We start from the raw sequence: 25643 nt of genomic DNA on the forward strand, positions 1-25643 counted from the left end.
CTAGCTGAGGATCATGTGGTCATAAGAGGGCCAGATTGGACATATAGCCATGGCACCAGGGTTAACACCCCTACTCTTAGGATAAATGCTGCAAAATCTTTAGAGCCAAGACACCATTTTACTCTCCCATGAAAAAGTAAGCGCCCATACAAGCTAATATCTTCTTCAGTGCTTTTGTGTTTTGATCTTCATAGCAGATAGAAGAGTGCCCTTTTACTAGCCCTCCAACTCTCCATTCAGCAGCATCTAATCTTCCAACCAGGGACCAACCAGGACCAACTCTGTTTATCTTCATATACAAACCATCAGTGGGATGCAGGGTCCTATGTTGTTGTCATCATCATCATGGTTGTGACGTAATACATTTGTCATGTTCTGAAAGTGCATCTACAAAGTTAACGAAGGTATTGAAACACACATTATCAGTGTACATGAGTGAAGGTCATCATCTAGCATTTAATGAACTGTCATGAACAGGTTACTTGTCACAGTTGATGAGGCAGGACACAAGCGCAGAGAGAACAGGGACATTTAATAAAATAATTTGAACTATAAACAAAGGAAACAAGACTAAAAGACTGAAAAAGAAAGTGTATACCAAACAAAGATAGACCAGTGGGAATGGAGGAATGGAGGAACTTGGAATGGAGAATGGAGGAACTTACATAGGAACAGTGCTTATGGAAACAGGTGAGGGTGATTAACAACAGAACAGGTGTCTGTGATCCAAACCAGGGAGAGAGGACATTGGATCTCACTGGCACGACAAGCCTGCTATGCCAGGATGTGACATTATGCTGGTCTGAACACAAGACACATGTACAGTATATACACTATCTAATATGAAGGATAATACACACGTTATCTGTAATTAATTACTTAGTGGCATATCTGGTATGTCTCCATCCCTAAATCCACCACAGAGGTTAAAAGCAGTCCTTCACATCTGGACCCATTGAGGGGATTTCAGAATTTGAACATTCTCAACTGTTGGACTGGTGGCTGTGGGAGTGAAACTAAGATTTACATAGACAGGGTTGGGTGGTTCTACATGTCCCAGAATAGAGCAGCACTGTCACCAGATGTTCACCCTGTTCCCAGGAGGTTGGAGGTAGAGAAAACTGTCACTACCTTTAAGTTGTGATATGAGTTATAAAATACATATAGCTAAATGCAGGTGTGATTATCACACTTTTGAGAGACCAAGGTAGTGATTAATTGTTCTTATTGTTCTACTATAAGTCTATTCAGTCATGTCCTTTATTCAAGAATATCAAAAACATTCAGAAATAGATTAATGCAAAGAGTACATGTCAACATGTGGCCAGACATCTGCTGTTAATCTGTGAAAATGTTTGTATCTTCCAGGTAAGGACATAAACAATAAGCTAAGACATATGAACTTGGATTTATTATTATTTATTTGTCATTCAATATTTGGAGATAAAGTAAATTTTAATTCAATGAAATAACATACATCTTCTACTAAGGGAAATCTTTATTTTCATCTATTCATCAATGCATAAATTGTGACCATTTTATATATAATGTGTTAGTATGAACAATTTATTGATGACAATGAGGTTCCCAATAAGAACATGAATAATAAGCTATGACATTTAACTTTTCAAATAAACCACATCTGGCTTTATTATTATTTAATTCTCATTCAATATTTGCAAATAAAATATACTTGAATTTAATGAAAGACAACAACTTATATTTCCTACAAAGGGAAATCTTTATTTTCATCAACGCATAAAAGCAAATGTGTGTTATAACAGTACAAGCAGACCATATCATATCTATCAAATGTCCATCTACAGAGAGGATGGACACATTAACCCATGCAAAGCTCACTGTTAGTCTAGATGAAAATGATCAATAAGACAAAACATCTGATGTCAAAACAGAGTAAAAGCAAAAGAACCAGCTGCCTCTCTTCACAGGGTTATGTGACAGACAGGTCCTAACCAGAACAGTCATCCCTCCTCAGGGTCTTGATGACTGGAGTCTGGGAGCTCTTCTGGGCTTCACAGGTCACCTCTCCCACCTTGTTCCACTCCTGGGCAGTGAGAGTCAGGGTGCTGCTCCAGCTGTACAGACCATCCTTCTCCAGGACCCCGGAACTGGACTTCTGATTCTTGTTGTTCCCGTCCACTTTCCAACTCAAGGTCCAGTCTGAGGGGAAGCCCTTGTTGGCCAGACACATCAGTGTGGCTGTTGTTGTACTGGACAGCTCCTCACTAGAGGGGGGCAGGATGGTCAGGGTGGGAGCAGTGTTACCTGGGGGGAAAAAGAACACATCAACTTCACTAACGGCTAAAATACATATTAAAAAATTAGGAGACCACTGCACCTTTTTCTTTCTTTTCCAAAAAAGTCTAAAAGGAAGGTTTTGAGTGAGGAATAGAAGGGTTAAAATTAAGAGACAAATTGAACACTTCTGTTCCTCACTCAAAACTTTCCTTTTAAACTTTTTTGGAAAGGAAAGAAAAAGGTGCAGTGGTCTCTTAATTTTTTTCTGAGCTGTATTTATTAAAGCAATACACATTAATTCAAGATTATAATTTATGAAAGCTAAGAGCATATGTCATGAAATGATTACTATACAAAGCAGATTTATGAAACATGCAAGTATACAATTATTTATTTTACTCCTTAACTATTGAGTCCCGTTCACAAAACAACTATAAACTTCAATAACCGACACATTATGTTTTTAAGGCTTCAATAATACTAATCAGACCCAAAGAAACTAACAATTTATCGTTTTCAAACATTGTATTTATTATTATTTAATAGAAATGCTAAATTCAAAGCAAAATAGAAAAAAAAGTTCTCCAATTCTAAAATGTGAACATATTTTCTCACACAAAGTGAGAAACCTAAAACCTTTCAATCATGAACAAATATAAAGAAGACCTTGTTACTTACTTCCAACATCAAGTCTGGTGCCGCCACCAAAAGTGGCCCACAGTGATACAATCCCTATTACTGCTCATACAAAAACCTCCTGCTCATTAGACAAGCTGATTGTCTTTTAGAGTTTCAAAAAATGAAATTGACTATATTATTAACAAAATAACCTCATCATCTTCCAAATTTGCAATGAATTATTTATATTGTGCCTTCCCTAACACTGAACAAAAACCAATCTTTTAAAACATATCCATATCTGTACAGTATATTTATTCATACAATTAATAAAATATGTAAGCTTATTCCGTACTTTTTAAACAATGCACGTACATTTTGATCAAATTAAGTAGATCGAATAACATTCATATTTAAATGTGCCTCATTATAATAAGCAATTGTAAATATTCTAGATCAATGAAACATTTTTAAATCCTCAATATCCTGGCCAAATAAACAAAATAAGACCAAAACATGGAACAAATATCAAAAGGTAAATAAAGAAGTTAATTGTCTTGTTTACTTACTTCCAACATCAAGTCTGGTGCCGCTACCAAAAGTCCACCACAGTGATACAATCCCTATTACTGTTCATACAAAAACCTCTCTGTGATGATACAGCTGTAACAGTGAACATCACTCATGTAGAATCACATTTAGTACAAATATATTTTAATACCTTCCCAGATAGAAAAGACACTTCATATGGACTGTTTCTATAAAGGAAATATATATTTTAATCCAGATATTTATATTTGTTCCTTCTACTGTTTATCTGGTATTCCTCTATCCTGTAGGTACAGTCCATTATTAGATTCCGTGTTTGTATTCCTCCATATGGTCCATAAAGAGAACAGCCATGATAATTGTTATCCATGTTGTATATTCCTTTATTAAAGATGTTGGTCTCTGATATAACAGTTTAGGTAAAGTCACAGAGGACTGACAACACTATCAGAAGAATCATACCAACATACATTTAGAGAAGTAGCTGATTCATTTGAGGAACTTATAACAGAGCCCAGTCTTGGGTGACCAGTTATATTTGATCAACAGAATACAAATCTTATTGTGAGTCATACAATTTAAAATATATTACTGACCTTAAAATAATATGACCTGTTTGAAGTTATAAAATGTCAAAGACATTCTAATAATGGGATCCTGAACTGAAATTGATTAGACACAATAATATGCATAACGTATCTACCAAGAGGCTCTTATAGTTTTTATAACCCTGTGAGTTGAACACTTCATGACTGAGATCTGTCCTTCATGACAACTGAACCCACAACAACCATGACTATTAAACCATTGTAATCTGGCTTTCTGCTTTCAAGTAGTTACTTCTACAGAAAGTCATTTATATAGTAACATTATTGTTTTTACTCATAACTAGTGAACACATGATTTTAAATGTCTTTCATGTGACTGTGTTCATTCTATTTTCAGAATCTAAATGTTCCTCCATCTTAAGAACTGGGTCACAACGGCACCCCTCCTGAAACATCCAGACCCCCTTACGTCCTTCACTGTGGAGGTGGATGTGTCGGAGGTCGGGGTGGGGGCGGTCCTCTCCCAGCACCACAGAAACCCCCCCCCGGCTACACCCCTGTACCTCCTATTCCAACAAACTGTCTGCTGTGGTGAGGAACTACGACCTGGGTGACCAAGAGCTACTGGTGGTCAAGTTATCACTGGAGGAGTGGAAACTGGCTAGAGGGGCCCGGGAGAGGTTGTATTTCCTCTCCACTGTCCTAACAGACCACAGGAGCCTTGAGTACATCAGAGCTGCGTGGCGACTCAACTCCAGCCAGGCCCACTGGGGTGGTGAAAGGCTCCAGTGGGGAAGCTCCACCCCCTCCCAGTACCTCAGTGGCCTTGGTCACACCTGTCAGTGGACTTCATCACAGACCTACCACCTGCAGAGGGGAAAACCACCATCACTGTGGTGGTGGACAGGTTCTCTAAGATGGTCAGATTCATCCCACTACCCGGCCTCCCCTCTGCCCTCCAGGCCGCTGAGATGCTATTTCAGCAGGTTTTCTGGCTGTATGGGCTTCCGGAGGACATTGTGACGGACCCCAGTTTACATCCCGTGTCTGGAAAGCCTTCATGTCCAGGCTGGGGGTCGTGGTCAGCCTCACATCTGGGTATCACCCACAGGCTAACGGGCAGGCGGAGCGTACTAATCAAGAGCTGGGAAGGTTCCTCTGGTCCTAATACATGGACCGTCAGGGTGAGTGGACACACTTTCTCCCCTGGGTGGATGATACTCAAAACTCCCTGCACCATTCCTCCACACGAGGAACAGGTCGGGTCCAGTACCTAGTGGACTGAGGGGGTATGGCCCTGAGGATCGCAGCTAGGTCCAAGCAGCAGACATCTGTGACCCATCCTTAACAGCTGATTTCTACGATCGAACATGTTCTGAAAACCATTTTTGAAGTAGCATACCTTAAGCACCATGAGCCTGGACTTCTCAGTGGCAGAGCCAACATCATCCGGATGCTCCTCTATGGCTTTGTAGAACAGCAGCTCAAATGTGTACGTTGCGTTCTCCACCAGCTGAACGTGAGAAACACCAGTTAACTGGGAAAAGCTCATCGATCCACGACAAGGCCGACACACCGCGCGTAGCTAATATTATTATTCAGCGTAATCAACTGAGGTCATTATTTTAAAGCATGCTCACTGGGGCAAATGGAACAATACGGACAGGAAGGAAACAGAATGCTTGATAAAATAACATTGGACAGAAACAAAATAAAACACAGAACCAAAACAACAACGTGACGTTCGGGTAGACATGGACAATAACATTTCCCATCTGTAATGGGGCAAGAGTCAAAGGATGCGTTGGAGCAGGGGAAAGCAGTTTGTAAGGAATTGAACCGTTTCCCATACAGCTGAAGAGATCAGATAAAGATCTAGACATTCTAACAAAGCGATCCATTCATAGGTTTTGTTCCTATGGCGATCACAGCCTGCATGAGGAAATAGTTGAGTTTCACCAAGTAGCCACCTCTGACTAACGCATAGTGTACATTTCCATAAATATCCAGAAAAGTAATTACTAGAATCATATGGCTGACTTTAGCTAATATCTAGGCATTCTAACAAAGAGATTGGTACACTGTGTTCTTATGGTGATCACAGCTTGCATGAGGACAAAGTGGATTTAAAACCAAAACTGACCACCATTACGTGCGTCTTTAAATGGAGAATTCAACTCTTCCTTTGTTTGTAAGTCCTCGTTGCCCAATCAGAAACAACGCTTCTAGTATGCCATAACGCCTGGAAACATGACCTCTATGATGTAGGAATAATGGGTTAGGGTTATGTCAATAATAGCGATTACCAATGTAGTTTTTGTTCCATTTATGCAAAATAGCTATTTATTTTCAACCCAAAACATTTCAGAACTTATATTTGACCATCACCAACGGGCTGAGGAAGGGGAATTTGTCCAGGAAATGACGTGGGTATCTTGCTGATTTTAAAACCACAAGTAAATACAAACTGCGTTACAGATCCTATGCTGCCAGCTGGTGGCCGTTTGGTGTCATTAGATCAAAACAGAATGAAGTGTCTCTGTCAAAATAATGAAATTATTTAATATCAAAGGCGGTATATCCAAATGTTTGAGGGGAACACATATATTTTTTATTGTATTATGAATTTTCTTCATTAGTTTCAGCCTAAAACAATGAAATATGACAGTAATGGCATAGTGGTAACAGGAAAAGCCATTGAAACTAAACTGAGATTCTGAGTTCTGATTGGTCTGCCAAATCACTGGTTTCTGTCAAAACGCCCATAGTTGTTCAGTAGAATTGCAAGGGATTTTTCAAAAGCGGACTGTTATGGAATTTCATGAACTACTGTTCATTTTAGAAATGTCTGCTTTTCTATTCCCTGGTATGTAACTCTGGTCTTTGTGACAGAAATGTTTGTGTTTCCACATAGAGGCAGAGAGGAGTGTTTATTGTGGGATAGGCAGTCTGGTAGTCAGCAGGCAGGCAGAGTTCAGACAATGGGTCAGATTATTGGGGTACAGAGGAATAGGCTGGTTTGAGGTCGGGGTCAGGCAAAGGTCGTAATGGGTGATCCAAAAGGCAGAAGTACTGGAGGGCAGGCAGGCTCGGAGTCAGGGACAGAAGGGGATCAGTACTGGGAAGGCAGAGCAGAAAACGGGTAACAGGTAACATGGAAAAACAAACGCTCTAAACACATGAAAAGACAAAACGATCTGGCAGCAGGCGAACAGAAAACACAGACATAAACAGACAAGGGTAACGGGAACATAGACGCCACCTGGTGGGGGGTGGAGACAATAATGAGACTGGTGAAACAAATCAGGGTGTGACAATGGTGGAAAGATCTGTCTGCCTGTCTTTGAAAAAACATAATTAATCCCTGAGTGCCTGATGTGGAACGCCCTCTCAAATTTGCTGTGGTTGTAGTTAAAGAACAGGGCTTTTCATCTCAAACACTTCTGGTTTTCATCCTTTTTCTTAGGATTGGGAATAAGTGACACCACTCCAACCTGAGGACAGGAGTATCCCATCCCTGAAAGTGACTGGGTTTGACCACTTTGTATTGGTGGAACTGGATTTTAGGCTGTTTTATAGATACTTAAATTCTTGTAACAGATAAAATATATAGGTTGAGTATACAGTTGCATTAGAAATATGAAAGATAACAGTTCTCCAGGAATTTAAGATTTTGCCAGAGCTGAGATGCATACAGAGAAGCTGAGCAAAAAGCATGAAAGAACATTTACAACAACTTACTTTGGTTTATATCTAAAGTTGTGGGGGTTGGATAGCTAACCTAGGGAAAGACCAAATGAATGGTCCTGAAAAATAGTTCCCCAATCCACCAGGGACACATTCCCGTCTGTTCTTCCTGGCACCATAGGGTAGGGTAATTATGGCATGACCTTTTGGTCCTGTATTTCAGACCCTAGATAAACTTCTACAACACATTAACATTCCAATGGTATCTTACGACAAGACACAGAAAGTGAATACATATAAGTTCATTGCTATAATTGACAATTTTAATGGAGAAATTAGATCAGATAAATTAACTTTACAAGACTAGATGGTTAGGACTGGAATTGGAAAGATATTACTCACTATTGCAGTGTATAGTATTTACCTGGGCTTAATGTTAATAAACATAGCAGTGGATATTATTTACCAGGGCTTAATGTTAATAAACATAGAAGTGGATATTATTTACCAGAGCTTAATGTTAATAAACAAAGGGTACCTATGTAGAAGATGAAGACTATCTCCTGACTCTGATAGACACTGTATGTAAGTGTCCTTTTGTGTTTGGCTTAGGATCTCTTACCATCTCCTGTTCTGTCACCTCTATGAAGTAGAATCTGGGATCACATCCTGTATATGGAATATGTGACCAAATCAGGTTTGATTACAAATTCTTCTCAGAGGTTTATAAAAGCAAGTCTACCTCACTCTCTCTTCCTGTGAATGGTGTTGGTTAAAGTACCCCTTCTGTTATTCTGGGTCTTTCTTTCTCTCTACCTTCTATTTGGTTCAAGGTCATCAGGCCATGCCTTGTGTCATGCTTAGATTAATGCTTTGTTTATGTCAACTACTGTATTGGAATGTGAGCAGAAATTGCCTTGTTTAATGTTATCTATCAAATGTTAAAAATAGATAACTTTACAGATATCCATGTCCTATGACATCATTTCCATGTAAGACTAATCTGATGGATCTGCTTGGTGTATATTTACTGAATAATGGTGAATGGAAAAAAGACCAGAATCTTATTTGCATAGTCATGATGCTCTGTATAGACAGCACATGATTCAGTGATCTGGGAGTGTTTATAACCCTGTGAGTTTAACACTTCATGACTGAGAGCTGTCCTTCATGAAAACTGAACCCACAACAACCATGACTTTTATATCCATCTTCATCTGGACACTTGTCCTCTTTTTCAAAGGTAAGATGTATTAAATGTAATGTTGAAAAATAATTTAATCTACAGAAAGGAATGATATATGGCAATGCTATTATGAATATTATGTACAATGTGTAACTATGTTTTATTCCATTAATATGGGTGTCCTTATTTTATTTTACAGAATCCAGAGGACAGTACATGCTGACACAGTCACCTGCAGTTCAATCTGTTACAACAGGAAATTCAGTTACTATGAACTGTAAAGTCAGCAGTAATGTGTATAACAACGATCATCTAGCCTGGTACCAACAGAAACCTGGAGGAGCTCCTAAACTCCTAATTTACTATGCTAAGACACTTCAGTCTGGGACCCCATCTAGATTCAGTGGCAGTGGATCTGGGAGTGATTTCACTCTGACCATCAGTGGAGTCCAGGCTGAAGATGCAGGAGATTACTACTGTCAGAGTTTACACTATCCCAACAGTGTCTGGGTGTTCACACAGTGATACAGAGCCGTACAAAAACCTCCCTCAGTCAGACTGCACAGTGACTGAACTGTTACAGCTGGGACCTACTGCAGGTGTTGAGGGGGAAGAGACAGTGACATGGAACACTGGTCAGTAGAGGAGGTTAACTTTAAATAAGATTAGAAAATATAATTAGATCACATGTTCTCCATCATCATCGTAGTCAGGGCACAGACCTATATAAGGGGGCATAAATGACCAATAAGGGCTCCCCAAATATGCCAGCAGCCATTCACCCGTCAGCTTCTACACACACATCAGTTTCAATGTGCATCACATAGATGGACGGCACATGTCTGTCTGAATGAATGGGGGCACCGATGTACAAGAAGGACCAGGGGCTCAAGCACCCCTTGGGGCCTATCTGTGCACGTGTCTGGGGGGCAGAAACAATTACATGGAACACTGGTCAGTAAAGATCAACTTTAATCAAGATTCGAAATCATCATAGACATCATATTCTCCATCATAATCATTATTATCCTTATTGTCTTTTAATATTTACAATATATTGTTATTTAGCTATAACTCCTATTCAGAGTGTCTTACATACATGGAAGAGGGAGTTCAAAACAGGCAATATATATTTTCTGTAACAAGAGGAAGTTGGTAGCTGGGGATGATGTGGTGAAAACAGGCTCTATCTGCTGGTGGAGTCGGGAACTCCACCCCTCTAAACATGACATTCCCGCACACCTGAGACTGATCAGGGTCTGATGACCTGAAGGGTTTTAAGGACGAGAGACACTGATAGTGGGGTGGGGTTTTTTTTTTGGGAGGCAAGCTGCGGGTTGTGCGTTCTGGGAAGGACCAGACCGCTCCAGTATCGTTTCCAGCGAGGAATACGGAAGGCTGGAAACACCACTAGACATTAGAAGGACTTACAACTGGAATAGCCTCGGGCTACGACACCCAGTAACGTAAGATTGAAAAGAGTGTTTACTTACCAGAGGAAATCAGGATTACCACCAAGAAGAAGCATCATTTAAGTTTTCTGTTGAAGGTAGACCTGACCCTGAGTTACCTTTTTGAATTTGACCAGCTGTTTCTGTTAATTCCTTAGAACTGTAATAAAATCCTTGTTTATACTTGAGCTTTGTGTCCTCGCACTAATTGAACAGTCCCGCTAAGAGCTATGTAGCCTCTCATGACATCACACATGACACCAGGGTTAACACTCCTACTCTTAGGTGCTGCAATGTCTTCTTTAGTGCTTTTTTGTTTTGTGTTTTGATCTTCAGACCAGATAGAAGAGTGCCCTTACTGGTACTTTAATCCTACTTTCAGCAGCATCTCATCTTCCATCCAGGGAACAACCAGGACCGACTCTGTTTAGCTTCATATACAAACCATCAGTGGGATGCAGGTTTCTATGTTGTTGTCATCATCATGGATGTGACGTGATACATTTGTCATGTTATAAGTGTATCTACAAAGTTAATGAAAGTATTGAAACACACATCAGTCTATATGAGTGAAGTTGAGGTTACAGAAGCATCAGGCCCTCAAATGAAATCCCCATATTCAAGTATTGATGTGATCATCTAGCATTAAATTAACTGTCTTCATGAACAGATTACAGACCACGAATAAAACCTGATCCTGGACTGAAACATAAAACATGTGCAGTACATACACTAATATGAAGGCTGTTAAAGTGTATGAATGTATGCTTATTTATGTTTAGATAACAAAATAACATCTGTCTATCTGTACACAGGAAGTCATGCTCATTCAAAGTGCAACAATAATCAGCCAATGGGATTACAGTAATTCTGTCCTCTATGTCTATAAAGCTGAGATAAGACCGGAAGTTCTTTGAGATCAGATTGAGTTCATTAAACATTGTTTCTGGAGACCGAGTCTGTAACATCATGAACAACTGACCATCAAATGCTGCAATAAATAATTTAATGACTCTCCCTTGACGACCGGGTACACAATCATTATTTCAATCACTATATGAAAGGGCTGATTTCTAAAGAGGATAAAACACATTATCAGTAATGAATTATTTAGAGGCATAATTACATAGCGGTGGATGTCTCTGTCTCTGAATTCACCATGGACATTAAAACCACTCCACTCCAGGAGATCTAGACCTGTCGAAGGGATTTCAGAAGCTGAACATTCTCAACTGTTGGACTGTTGAAGGAACTGGATTTTGACCCTTTTAAGATTAATTCCAAATGAAGCCAATGAATGTGTAAATAGACATAGAATTGACATTTCACTTCCTTCGCTGGTAATGTTCACTACTTGATATATCTGTTACATTTGGCCCTACTGTGCCCTTTGTTTCTCATCCTGTGTCTCCCTAAACCTGCCACCACTCCCCCAGTGCTCTTTCCTTCTCTATGTGTGTGATTAGTGGAGACAGGTGTGTCTCAGAAACCTGGATCCATTCCCAAACTCCTTGTTTATCAAGGAAGTACTCTTAACTATGGGATTCCATCTAGACTCAGTGGCAGTGGTCTAGGGAGTGTGTTGTGTTCAGGTGGTCTAGGGAGTGTGTTGTGTTCAGGTGGTCTAGGGAGTGTGTTGTGTTCAGGTGGTCTAGGGAGTGTGTTGTGTTCAGGTGTTCTAGGGAGTGTGCTGCGTTCAGGTGGTCTAGGGAGTGTGTTGTGTTCAGGTGGTCTAGGGAGTGTGTTGTGTTCAGGTGGTCTAGGGAGTGTGTTGTGTTCAGGTGGTCTAGGGAGTGTGCTGTGTTCAGGTGGTCTAGGGAGTGTGCTGTGTTCAGGTGATCTAGGGAGTGTGTTGTGTTCAGGTGGTCTAGGAAATGTGCTGTGTTCAGGTGGTCTAGGGAGTGTGCTGTGTTCAGGTGATCTAGGGAGTGTGTTGTGTTCAGGTGGTCTATGACAGGGCAGAGGGTGTGACCTGACAGCAGACCTCACAGACTCTCCCCATTCTGCAGGACTGTTGTAGCGGTGACACAAGGTCTTATAGTGGGATTGGGAGAAAAAGGGGGAAAAATAAAAAAACAAACAATCGCACAATATATTTTATGATTGATTACAAAAACAAAACAATCTGCTATATACGGTCAGTCAGTACCTCAACATTTGATTCACTGTTGTCTGTGATTCAAATGAACAAGCTGATTTGTAGGAAAAACATTTAGAATCTTAATATAAATGAGTATTTATTATTACAAATATATTCATGGTCCATTCACGCGTGTGGGCTTTGATAACATCACCTGGCGTTAAGATAACCACAAAGCGGGGCATGCCTTTGAAAATGAAAAGCCAAATGGCTTTTCATTAATATTTTGATATTGACAGTGAATGTACATACTTTTACATGAAAATTCAAATGCAAATCACATGATTGCATTGTAATTTTCCTATTGACCAAAATAATGCAGGCAAAAGTGAAAAATGAAAAATGCAATGTGGGATTGCATTAACATTTGAATTAAGTTAACTATATGCTTCCATAATGTACATCCAGTTCAAATCTAAGGTTTTTATTTTGTCCTCTGAGCACTGAGTGACCAAAGATGTCCATTATTGGGCCAGCTTGGTCTGCCTTTAATCAACCCTAAAAAATACATTGTCGTATTGTATATGAAGCCTCCTCTGTCTGAATGACTGGACTCCTGCAATGGTGGTTGGACCTCACTTTAGAAAGTTACATTTGTATGATTGATTGATCACCCGGGCTGAAGTCACAGAGGTGGTCAAGAAACTCCTCGGTGGCAAGGCACCGGGGGTGGATGAGATCCGCCCTGAGTACCTCAAGTCTCTGGATGTTGTGGGGCTGTCTTGGTTGACACGCCTGTGCAACATCGCGTGGCGGTCGGGGACAGTGCCTCTGGGATGGCAGACCGGGGTGGTGGTCCCTCTTTTTAAGAAGGGGGACCGGAGGGTGTGTTCCAACTATAGGGGGATCACACTTCTCAGCCTCCCCGGGAAAGTCTATGCCAGGGTTCTGGAGAGGAGAATATGGCCGATAGTAGAACCTCGGATTCAGGAGGAACAGTGTGGTTTTCGTCCGGGCCGTGGAACACTGGACCAGCTCTATACCCTCTACGGGGTGTTGGAGGGTTCATGGGAGTTTGCCCAACCAATCCACATGTGTTTTGTGGATTTGGAGAAGGCATTCGACTGTGTCCCTCGCGGCATCTTGTGGAGGGTGCTTCGGGAATATGGGGTCCTGGGTCCTTTGCTAAGGGCTGTCAGGTCCCTGTACGACCGAAGCAGGAGCTTGGTCCACATTGCCGGCAGTAAGTCAGACTTGTTCCCAGTGCATGTTGGACTCCGGCAGGGCTGCCCTTTGTCGCCGGTTCTGTTCGTAATTTTTATGGACAGAATTTCTAGGCGCAGCCAGGGGCCGGGGGGTGTCAGGTTTGGGGACCACACAATTTCATCTCTGCTCTTTGCGGATGATGTTGTCGTGTTGGCCCCTTCTAACCAGGAGCTTCAGCATGCACTGGGACGGTTTGCAGCCGAGTGTGAAGCGGTGGGGATGAGAATCAGCACCTCCAAATCCGAGGCCATGGTCCTCAGTCGGAAAAGGGTGGCTTGCCCACTTCAGGTTGGTGGAGAGTGCCTGCCTCAAGTGGAGGAGTTTAAGTATCTAGGGGTCTTGTTCACGAGTGAGGGAAGGATGGAACGGGAGATTGACAGACGGATCGGTGCAGCTTCTGCAGTAATGCAGTCGATGTATCGGTCTGTCGTGGTGAAGAAAGAGCTGAGCCGCAAGGCGAAGCTCTCGATTTACCAGTCAATCTACGTTCCTACTCTCACCTATGGTCATGAGCTTTGGGTCATGACCGAAAGGACAAGATCCCGGATACAGGCGGCCGAAATGAGCTTTCTCCGCAGGGTGGCTGGGCGATCCCTTAGAGATAGGGTGAGAAGCTCGGTCACCCGGGAGGAGCTCAGAGTAGAGCCGCTGCTCCTCCACATCGAGAGGGGTCAGCTGAGGTGGCTTGGGCATCTGTTTCGGATGCCTCCGGAACGCCTTCCTGGGAAGGTGTTCCGGTCCCGTCCCACCGGGAAGAGACCCCGGGGAAGACCTAGGACACGCTGGAGGGACTATGTCTCCCGGCTGGCCTGGGAACGCCTCGGTGTCCCCCCGGAAGAGCTGGAGGAAGTGTCTGGGGAGAGGGAGGTCTGGGCATCCCTGCTTAGACTGCTGCCCCCGCGACCCGGCCCCGGATAAGCGGAAGAAGATGGATGGATGGATGATTGATTGAAAAGACAGTTGTTTGTATCTGATAATCATCACAATAATACTATGATATGCAGTTGCACAAACTGAAACATCCCAGTGGGCAATCGCTTGCGCGCCGCCAGCGTTTTGCTACTGGCGGGCCAACGGCGGCTATAATGTCGTACAGCCAGAGGGCCACCAGCTTTTGCCGCTTTTTTCTTGATCTCAATTTGCATAAGCTAATTTGGATCACAGGCGGCTTTCCACCAGCGGCCCGACTGCGTTACGCTGGTGGCTAGCCACCGAAAAGAGGGCGTGTGCTTTAGTCTGCTTTATCTGCTTGTGTTGCCATTTTCTTCCAGCAGAGATGCTATTGTACCCCTTTTATTCTTCTACTGATTGATTTATTTTAATATTGTTAAATCTTAGTGTACAGAATTTTGGGAAACATTGGTCGTTTTTAAATTAAATAGACTTTGACTATTGCACTATTGCTTGTGTAAAGGATCTTTGTGTAGACATTTACAGTAAACACATCTCGCCATTGCTTACCATAATATTTTCACAAACTAATGGCAATTCTTCACTACATGGTACCGGTTCAACTTGATCTATAGCCTCAACTTTTGCTTCATGGGGGACAGTTCTTGTGGATTATCACATTGTTTTACTACAATTTGATGAACTCCCGAAACAAACGAAGATCAAGGATTTTTTGGACATCAGACCAAAAATTGTTGAATGCCGGGTCACCTACATCTATGGTGAGTTCTGTTCTGTTCTATTATAAATAACTAACATTAAGTGTTAGGTTACTGAGTAAGAACGTAATGACTGCTTTGTATTAAACAATGACTGTTTGCAATATTCTATTAACATTCAAATTCTTTAGTGAAGTTACTGGTAGCTGAACGCAAGTTCTAAACCATTGGCGGGAAAACAAGTTATAGAAACTGAGCTTGGCCTGAGATTATATACCTCAAGTAACCCTTGTTTATTCGTGTGCCAACAAGTTTGGTTGCTTACTATATTTTGTGTCTTCGTTTATCCTCAAGTTTGGATGTTTTGTGCTTCTTCGCATATCAACAGTTGAACAGATATGGTAACTTCATTAGCTAACTTGTCTAAAATCATGTTTCTTAGGGTATCAACAAGTTAGAATTTTATAATATGTGCTTACTCCTTGTAACTTTTATCAACTGATACGTAACGTTGGCTAAATCGTGTTTCTTTGTGTAACGTTATCCACATCATGTGGTTAACGTTACTCTTGGTAGTAAATTTAGATTAGCTAAACCTGGACCTGTTGTCTCTGTATCCACACTGTTCTTAGCTAGCCTGTGTGTGTCTTATGCTGCCGGTTTTTTAAACATATTTTCTAAACATTGCTTTCAGGTGACGTTTCCTGTAGTTTTGTTCCCAGAGGAGGAAGACTGTGGCAGCAGTTCCACGCCAGGTATGTGAATTACATGTTGATCTTGTAATTGCTGCAATGTTTACTTGGTTTCACCATATTTACCTGTTCACCAACTTTTATGTTTATTTTTAGGATGGAGCAAGCGCAGTACTCCAAGGCACCAGAGAGGTACTCCACACCACCATGTAGAGGATGGCTACATAGGTAAGTGTGGGTTCATTCACTAATCCCAGATGCTTAACTTGTTATTAAAGCATGTTGCTTCCAATTTTAATTTGTCAATTTCAATTTATTTTTAAGGGCAAGAAGGCAGAGGTAGGGGGAAGTTTTAGCTCTGCACATGAAGGTAAGAATGAACATTTTGGTGGACACTGCAATTTGAGTTCTGATTGTAAAAGAACCAGATATTTAGGACTGAATAATTAACTGTCTGTCTTTACTTTCAAAACATTTGGAGAAGATCAAGCGGCTGACTGAAGAGAAGGTCGAGCTGAGGGCACAGCTGGCTCAACAATCAGGTAAAAACAAGACTATAGTTACGCTAGCATCTTGTCATAATGAAACTGCATTTGTCTGAACGTGAGCCCTTTACTGAAATGCAATACTGTACAGCCTTTCTGCAATTACATGTATATGGCAGTTTTGTTTATTTCACTATTAAGTTATTGACATTTCATTGTGCTTTTTAGCTTCTGATGAACGTCTGACTGAAAAGAATGTCAAGCCGAGGGCACAGCTGCCTCTACAATCAGGTAAAAACAAGACTATAGTTGCGCTAGCATGTTGTCTTCATGATACATTTCATTTGTCTTGAATGTCATGCAATTCTCAAAATCATGTCAGACCATTTAAGTACAATATCTGATTACTGTATTACTGGAGCCATAAAGAAGAATCTTTCAAACCGGGATGCCACTGATGAGGCTGTCCAGAACCAGGTACCAGAAAGGGGCAGCTGACCGTTCAGGTGGGAGATGTCGCGGCGGTACAAGGGACCTGCCGTGAATATGAATGACATCTCCAGCCCAACCAATAGTGCTGCAGTACTGTAGCCTATTTCTATTTAATTTTTTACTGCTGCTATGTACAGTGTTATATACACTCACCTAAAGGATTATTAGGAACACCAAACTAATACGGTGTTTGACCCCCTTTCGCCTTCAGGACTGCCTTAATTCTACGTGGCATTGATTCAACAAGGTGCTGAAAGCATTCTTTAGAAATGTCGGCCCATATTGATAGGATAGCATCTTGCAGTTGATGGAGATTTGTGGGATGCACATCCAGGGCACGAAGCTCCCGTTCTTCCACATCCCAAAGATGTTCTATTGGGTTGAGATCTGGTGACTGTGGGGGCCATTTCAGTACAGTGAACTCATTGTCATGTTCAAGAAACCAATTTTAAATGATTCGAGCTTTGTGACATGGCGCATTATCCTGCTGGAAGAAGCCATCAGAGGATGGGTACATGGTGGTCATAAAGGGATGGACATGGTCAGAAACAATGCTCAGGTAGGCCGTGGCATTTAAACGATGCCCAATTGGCACTAAGGGGCCTAAAGTGTGCCAAGAAAACATCCCCCACACCATTACACCACCACCAGCAGCCTGCACAGTGGTAACAAGGCATGATGGATCCATGTTCTCATTCTGTTCACGCCAAATTCTGACTCTACCATCTGAATGTCTCAACAGAAATCAAGACTCATCAGACCAGGCAACATTCTTCCAGTCTTCAACTGTCCAATTTTGGTGAGCTTGTGCAAATTGTAGCCTCTTTTTCCTATTTGTAGTGGAGATGAGTGGTACCCGGTGGGGTCTTCTGCTGTTGTAGCCCATCCGCCTCAAGGTTGTGCATGTTGTGGCTTCACAAATGCTTTGCTGCATACCTCGGTTGTAACGAGTGGTTATTTCAGTCAAAGTTGCTCTTCTATCAGCTTGAATCAGTTGGCCCATTCTCCTCTGACCTCTGGCATCAACAAGGCATTTTGGCCCACAGGACTGCCGCATACTGGATTTTTTTCCCTTTTCATACTATTCTTTGTAAACCCTTGAAATGGTTGTGCGTGAAAATCCCAGTAACTGAGCAGATTGTGATATATTCAGACCGGCCTGTCTGGCATCTACAGCCATGCTACACTCAAAATTGCTTAAATCACCATTCTTTCCCATTCTGACATTCAGTTTGGAGTTTAGAAGATTGTCTTGAGCAGGACCACACTCCTAAATGCATTGAAGCGACTGCCATGTGATTGGTTGATTAGATAATTGCATTAATGAGAAATTGAACAGGTGTTCCTAATAATCCTTTAGGTGAGTGTATATATGATTGCATTATCCTCTTAATATATTTATAGCTCTGTGTGAATGTTCTTAATTCTAACTAGTTGTAGTGTTATTCCACCATTCATAAGCTTATATCACTGATGTATCTGATATTCAATAACTATTGATTGCTGCAAGGTCATACTTATGTATATTACTGCCATTCTAGCCCTTGTTTATTTTGTATTTTATTATGTTTTTTTTGTACTTTCATTTTAAATTGTTAATGCTCAGATTCCACAAAGGTAACACATGCTGGATAACATATATTCAAAAAATTGGAGCCTACTGTGATGGTAATTCCATGTATCGACACTCGGAGTAAGGGACACTGAGTCAAAATTCTCTTTGTACATTATAACTATTTTATTAACTATTATGCAAAGAGACTATTATGAGAGACGCGTCAACCGCTTACACACACATAATCGTCTGAGGAGTCTCAAACTCCATATAGCTCATTCAACCATATATATCACATAGGAAAAAGGGGTGTGGTAAGATGCTGCCATCTGTCTCATGTCAATCAAACACCTTTCCCTTTGTTCTATCACACAAGTCAAATGCTATCTTCCCCCACCTTATCCTTCCTGCCATAATGTTTACTGTAGTGTTTACCCAAAGGGGCCAACTGACCTTACTCCCCCCAAGGACCACATTCCTGAGGAACAAAAGACTGACACCCTTCTTCTAGGCAGGAGGACATGGCCCAAATACCTGTTAATCCTCTGATATTATACAGACATGTGTGTTACAATCAAAGTAAAGATATACATATCAGCCAAATGGAAAGACAGACATTTCTCAAATGTACCTTAGTTCAAAATTAACATAACACTCCATCCTCTTGATACCATGTCAAACCTTGGTATCAAACCTCAAACAGTTCACTCATTAGGATGTAGACTGCAACAAAACAGTACTCTTTAACAACATGACCCAGTCAATATTATTACCCTTGATGATTAGAGAACGGAACAAATCTGAAATGTCTGGCTCCTCATTTACATTCTTCTAGATCATTACCTTCGTATAAACTCCAAGATCACACATTGTCATCATACAGAATCATAACATAGTACAACAAAACTTTTATGTTAAAATCATCATAAACACCTATCACTGAATGCATCCTTCAATTCATCACTGTTACAAAGTCCTCTCATGCCAATTGCTCGATTCACTGAAAAGTCCTCTCCGTGGTTCCAATTAGATGTAACTTCCAAAGCCATCACAAATGTTCTGCTCCTCCAAACGTCAGACAGTCAGTTATGAACCATTTCTTTGACAGGCCGATGTAACAGAACGAAAAAGTCAGATGTATATTCCAAGGTGTTGTCCTTCATAGCTCAAATGCAGACACAGCTCTTGTTGTCTCCATTCTAGCTGCTTTATCAGCCAGGCCAGGAGAATCTGTGTTCTCCCTTGTGAATTCCAAGATGACCAGTTTTAGCTAAAGGCTCTTGAGCTAAAGGCCATGTAGAATGTGACTGGTTACTAGCACCAGAAAATTCACTTTCCCTCAGTGACTTCAATTCACTGTGTAGCGTGTCGTCGACCCCAGGTTCCTCTCTCAGCTACCTGGACAGCAGATGAGATTACCTGGTATGGACCCAATCAGCGTAGCATGATGTTGTGCAGTAGATCTTTCCGCCCCAGTAAACGTTGTCCATAACCAGAGCTTTCCTCGCCTCCATCCTCTCGGTTGGAGGTTGCCTTCTCCATCACATTGCAGAATCGTCAGGACTCGAATCAGTCCAGCTCACAGGAACCCAGCATACTGTAGATGTGCGGCACCTAGACGTGCAGCGCCCCAGAGTAGTAGGACAGTCGGTCTGTGTGTCTGTGAGATTCATCTCACCTCAGCCACCTCACAGTTGTCCTTTTACGCCAAGCTCAGTCTCTCTCTGGGCTCCAGCAAGTCCTCCTTTGCCGAATCGCTTTCAAGTGTCCGGTATCTGAAGTGTGATTAATTGCAACTGCACAGTACATCATTAGCTTGTTGCATCTCGCTGACACATTAGAACCACACACTATAAAAAACACTCAAACCCTGTATTTCCAATATCTCTCTACTTCTTTTGTCCAAATAGAATAGAAGAGTTGTAAACAGTAACAGTATGGTTAAAACATTAACATCTCTGGTGCTTCTGTTCTGATAGTGTAGCAAAATAACAATTCCACTCTTTTCTATAAAACAACCAACACAAAGAACAGAAGAACACAATTTCACAATTCTCATTAATGCTCCAAAAAATCATCAGTTAAGATAGTTTGCTTACATTGAAGTACCATTCTCTAATAGTAGTTCATGAACAATTCTCAGTTCACCTATATAATTTACATCTGATTGTGTTGTATCGGAACTACAATCAAATCCACCATTGTTTCACATAAATGATCAAATACCTTATTTCAAATCAAACATTTCACACCATCTTGAAGGTCAGCTAACATAACTGTTATTTCGCCTAATTTCTCTAAAAGATGAAACTCAGTGTGAATTCTCCAAGTCTCTTCTTATTATCCTAGCACATCAAAGACACTCTGAAATCCTGTCATAAATCATGAACCCCCCTTTTTACTCCCTGTCCCCCAGCGCCCACACTGGAGTGGGGGGTGGTCTATTAACCTAAGGATAACAGACCCTGGTCTTGAAGAATAGTCACCTTAGCAATAAGGGACACTGTTGTTATCTTGAGAAACAACCCAGGCCAGACAATAGTGAAACAAACTTTTTTTTCTTCTCATCATTCACCTCAAAGAAACCTCTGTTAACCATTAGCTTTACAATGATTGCCTAATAGGACAAAAATTTAATTAGAATTAGAATACCCAATTTTGATAATGTCTGTTTCTCTTCTTAAGAGTCCAAACAAGTTAAAATCCATCTCAAACAGTTTTTTTTGTGTCAGGGAGTGGAGTGCTCCAGGGGGTCTGTACCTCTCAGAATAACTTTCTCAGTATCAATTAAAACATGGCAAAATTTAGTAAACATGTAAGGAATAAGAAAATGTGCTCCCTGCATGTTTTTACCCACTTATTCCATAATGCATGAGATTAATATGATTACTTCTAATCAAATATTAAACTAACTGAACAGTAACACATGCATCAAATTAGTTATTGCTTAGCTAAACCATTTCAAAATGGTAAGATGTATTCCACTCAACCAAAACCATGTTAGATTTCGCATAAAACATACTTTTCAAAAACCCAATTAGACAAACTAGATTATTCACGTAACTTCTTTAAGTACCTATTTAATTTGCTTTGAACTCTAAGGTCAACTCTTTTTCATTTGAACTCTAAGTTTAACTCTTTTCCACTATAGATAATCATTTCATACAAACCCCCCCTGCTTTCACGACAGAGTCAACGGAAAATGACTCCAAGCTTGAAAGCAGAACCATTACAGGACCGAAATTAAAAAGAAAATCGATAGTTGGGAGGAATCTAACATACATCCAGTAAACATTGCAAACTGAATATCCAACCAAAACAACCGAAAATAAGAAAAACATTCTCAAAGGAAATAAAAAAACTGTACCACACACACGGTCGCTCGTGTGAAGGAACTCCCAAAGTAGCATATCAAAATTTGCATTTCCACATGCTACCTTGATATAATGTTAAGGGTGGCGGAAGCCATCCCAGTGGACCTGCCCACCCTTCCTGAAGCCCTGATCTCCACACATATATGGTGAGCCATTTACAAGGCCAAATGTTTGTTTATGGTCTTCAGACTATACTATCAATTTAGCCTACATCGTTCGTTAACTGAAGATTCAGATGTGGTGTCCAACCCATCCTATAGTTTCGCATTTCATTAAAAAATACATCTGCTTATCAATATCTACACAACAAGTCAACAGAAAACAGACATATGACTTCAATAAAATCAAGGAACAATCAGTGAGCGAACCCCATGATACCCCAGGCTAGAACTCTAAACACAGACACATCAAGCAACCCAATGTGTCAGTTTACCAGGCTAGAATTTATAAAGCCAGTAACGGGCATCAGGCATAGGCCCTAAAACACAAGAATTAACCCAGGTATCATTGGAAATACAAATAAGAGAAACCATATTATTTAACCAAACTCAATTTAGCATTTAAAAAATAGGTCATCTAATTTTGTCGGGAGTAAACTTGCTTTGGCTGTGTAACCCTCTTCATAGGCCATGACTATATTAGATTAATATGCGGCCCTCTTGGAGCACAGTATGTCTCCTTAACGTTCAAGTCTATCACCAGGTGGATTCTTCATTCTACCACTTATACAATAAATAAGGAGAGCGGAAACACAATACGTTAACCTTTTGTAAGACAACCATGAGACTATTTTACCAGATTAGAAAATCACTGTACCAAATTCTAATTCATCACTAGGTTTCAGACGTACCCACTTGTGCTAGCGAACAGCTCAGCACACAACTGTCGGCTACCACATGGTGGGCCTTCCTTAAGGCCTACCTACATCGTCGTCAGACCCCCCTTGAGGCTTTGCGGTTTTAAACATTATAATCAACACAATAAATTCATTTGACGCAAAATTACATACATACACATGACAAAGCACAACAAAACAGGTTATTTCTTGAATACCTATTAAAACATGGTCAAGCATGACAGAACAAACCAGGCTATTTCGAATGCCTATTAAAACAAACTATATAGCATTCAAGTGCTTCTCAAACTACATGTAATATTCAATTAAATAAGCTTGGGTATTACCGAGGAGGGTGATCAGGTTTCCTTGATAAGTTCCAGCTTCATTTAATGGTTAGGCACGATACATTTTAGGAAATAAACATTTAAGAAAATCAATGATTATGAAAGAACACCTCAGTTTCTAGTATCGTCCATGATTCCAGAGACCCCATCTTGAGACTACTGTCGTTCCCATAGTGTACCAAAGTATAGAAGCAGCATTATACCAATTACCAATCTCCATCCATCCATCTTCTTCCGCTTATCCAGGGCCGGGTCGCGGGGGCAGCAGTCTAAGCAGGGATGCCCAGACTTCCCTCTCCCCAGACACTTCCTCTAGCTCTTCCGGGAGGACACTGAGGCGTTCCCAGGCCAGCCGGGAGACATAGTCCCTCCAGCGTGTCCTAGGTCTTCCCCGGGGTCTCCTCCCGGTGGGACGGGACTGGAACACCTTCCCAGGAAGGCGTTCAGGAGGCATCCGAAACAGATGCCCAAGCCACCTCAGCTGACTCCTCTCGAAGTGGAGGAGCAGCGGCTCTACTCTGAGCTCCTCCCGGGTGACCGAGCTTCTCACCCTATCTCTAAGGGATCGCCCGGCCACCCTGCGGAGAAAGCTCATTTCGGCCGCCTGTATCCGGGATCTTGTCCTTTCGGTCATGACCCAAAGCTCATGACCATAGGTGAGAGTAGGAACGCAGAAGCTGCACCGATCCGTCTGTCAATCTCCCGTTCCATCCTTCCCTCACTCGTGAACAAGACCCCTAGATAGTTAAACTCCTCCACTTGAGGCAGGCACTCTCCACCAACCTGAAGTGGGCAAGCCACCCTTTTCCGACTGAGAACCATGGCCTCGGATTTGGAGGTACTGATTTTCATCCCCACCGCTTCACACTCGGCTGCAAACCGTCCCAGTTCATGCTGAAGGTCCTGGTTAGAAGGGGCCAACATGACAACATCATCTGCAAAGAGCAGAGACGAAATTGTGTGGTCCCCAAACCTGACACCCTCCGGCCCCTGGCTGCGCCTAGAAATTCTGTCCATAAAAATTACGAACAGAACCGGTGACAAAGGGCAGCCCTGCCGGAGTCCAACATGCACTGGGAACAAGTCTGACTTACTGCCGGCAATGCGGACCAAGCTCCTGCTTCGGTTGTACAGGGACCTGACAGCCCTTAGCAAAGGACCCAGGACCCCATATTCCCCAAGCACCCTCCACAAGATGCCGCGAGGGACACAGTTGAATGCCTTCTCCAAATCCACAAAACACATGTGGATTGGTTGGGCAAACTCCCATGAACCCTCCAAGAGGGTATAGAGCTGGTCCAGTGTTCCACGGCCTGGACGAAAACCACACTGTTCCTCCTGAATCCGAGGTTCTACTATCGGCCGTATTCTCCTCTCCAGAACCCTGGCATAGACTTTCCCGGGGAGGCTGAGAAGTGTGATCCCCCTATAGTTGGAACACACCCTCCGGTCCCCCTTCTTAAAAAGAGGGACCACCACCCCGGTCTGCCATCCCAGAGGCACTGTCCCCGACCGCCACGCGATGTTGCACAGGCATGTCAACCAAGACAGCCCCACAACATCCAGAGACTTGAGGTACTCAGGGCGGATCTCATCCACCCCCGGTGCCTTGCCACCGAGGAGTTTCTTGACCACCTCTGTGACTTCAGCCCGGGTGATGGACGAGTCCACCTCTGAGCCCTCATCCTCTGCTTCCTCAATGGAAGACGTGACAGCGGGATTGAGGAGATCCTCGAAGTACTCCTTCCACCGCCCGACAACATCCTCAGTTGAGGTCAACAACTGCCCACCTCTACTGTAAACAGCGTTGGTAGGGCACTGTTTCCCTCTCCTGGGGCGCTGGATGGTTTGCCAGAATCTCTTCGAGGCCAGCCGATTGTCCTTCTCCATGGCCTCACCGAACTCGTCCCAGGCCCGAGTTTTTGCCTCCACAACCACCCGGGCTGCAGCCCGCTTGGCCTGTCGGTACCCGTCAGCTGCCTCAGGAGTTCCACAAGCCAACCAGGCCTGATAGGACTCCTTCTTCAGCTTGACGGCATCCCTTACTTCCGGTGTCCACCACCGGGTTACGGCCACAGCTCCGAGCGGCCGCTTCGACAATGGTGGTGGAGAACATGGTCCACTCAGACTCAATATCTCCAGCCTCCCTCGGGATCCAGTCGAAGCTCTGCCAGAGGTGGGAGTTACAGATCTCTCTGACAGGAGACTCCCCCGCCATCGGATCCAACTCACCACCAGGTGGTGATCAGTTGACAGCTCCGCCCCTCTCTTCACCCGAGTGTCCAAGACATACGGCCGCAGGTCAGATGAGACGACAACAAAGTCGATCATCGACCTGCGGCCTAGGGTGTCCTGGTGCCACGTGCACTGATGGACACCCTTATGCTTGAACATGGTGTTCGTTATGGACAAACTGTGACTAGCACAGAAGTCCAATAACTGAACACCACTCGGGTTCAGATCAGGGGGGCCGTTCCTCCCAATCACGCCCCTCCAGGTGTCACTGTCGTTGCCCACGTAGGTGTTGAAGTCCCCCAGTAGAACGATAGAGTCTTTCCAGCACCCCTCCCAGAGACTCCAAGAAGGTTGGGTACTCTGCACTGCCGTTC

At 42.4% G+C, this 25643-nt stretch overlaps 2 gene segments (V, D, J or C); one reads left to right on the forward strand and one right to left on the reverse strand.

Annotated features, from left to right (window-relative positions):
* Positions 1–25643, forward strand: part of LOC105008451 — a 966635-nt gene that overhangs the window by 175119 nt on the left and 765873 nt on the right.
* Positions 1718–3019, reverse strand: LOC117593623. The segment is given in 2 exon segments: positions 1718–2286; positions 2938–3019. A coding segment is annotated over 1 exon segment (243 nt).

This window comes from Esox lucius, chromosome 21 (genome assembly GCF_011004845.1).
Source record: "Esox lucius isolate fEsoLuc1 chromosome 21, fEsoLuc1.pri, whole genome shotgun sequence".
NCBI lineage: Eukaryota > Metazoa > Chordata > Actinopteri > Esociformes > Esocidae > Esox > Esox lucius.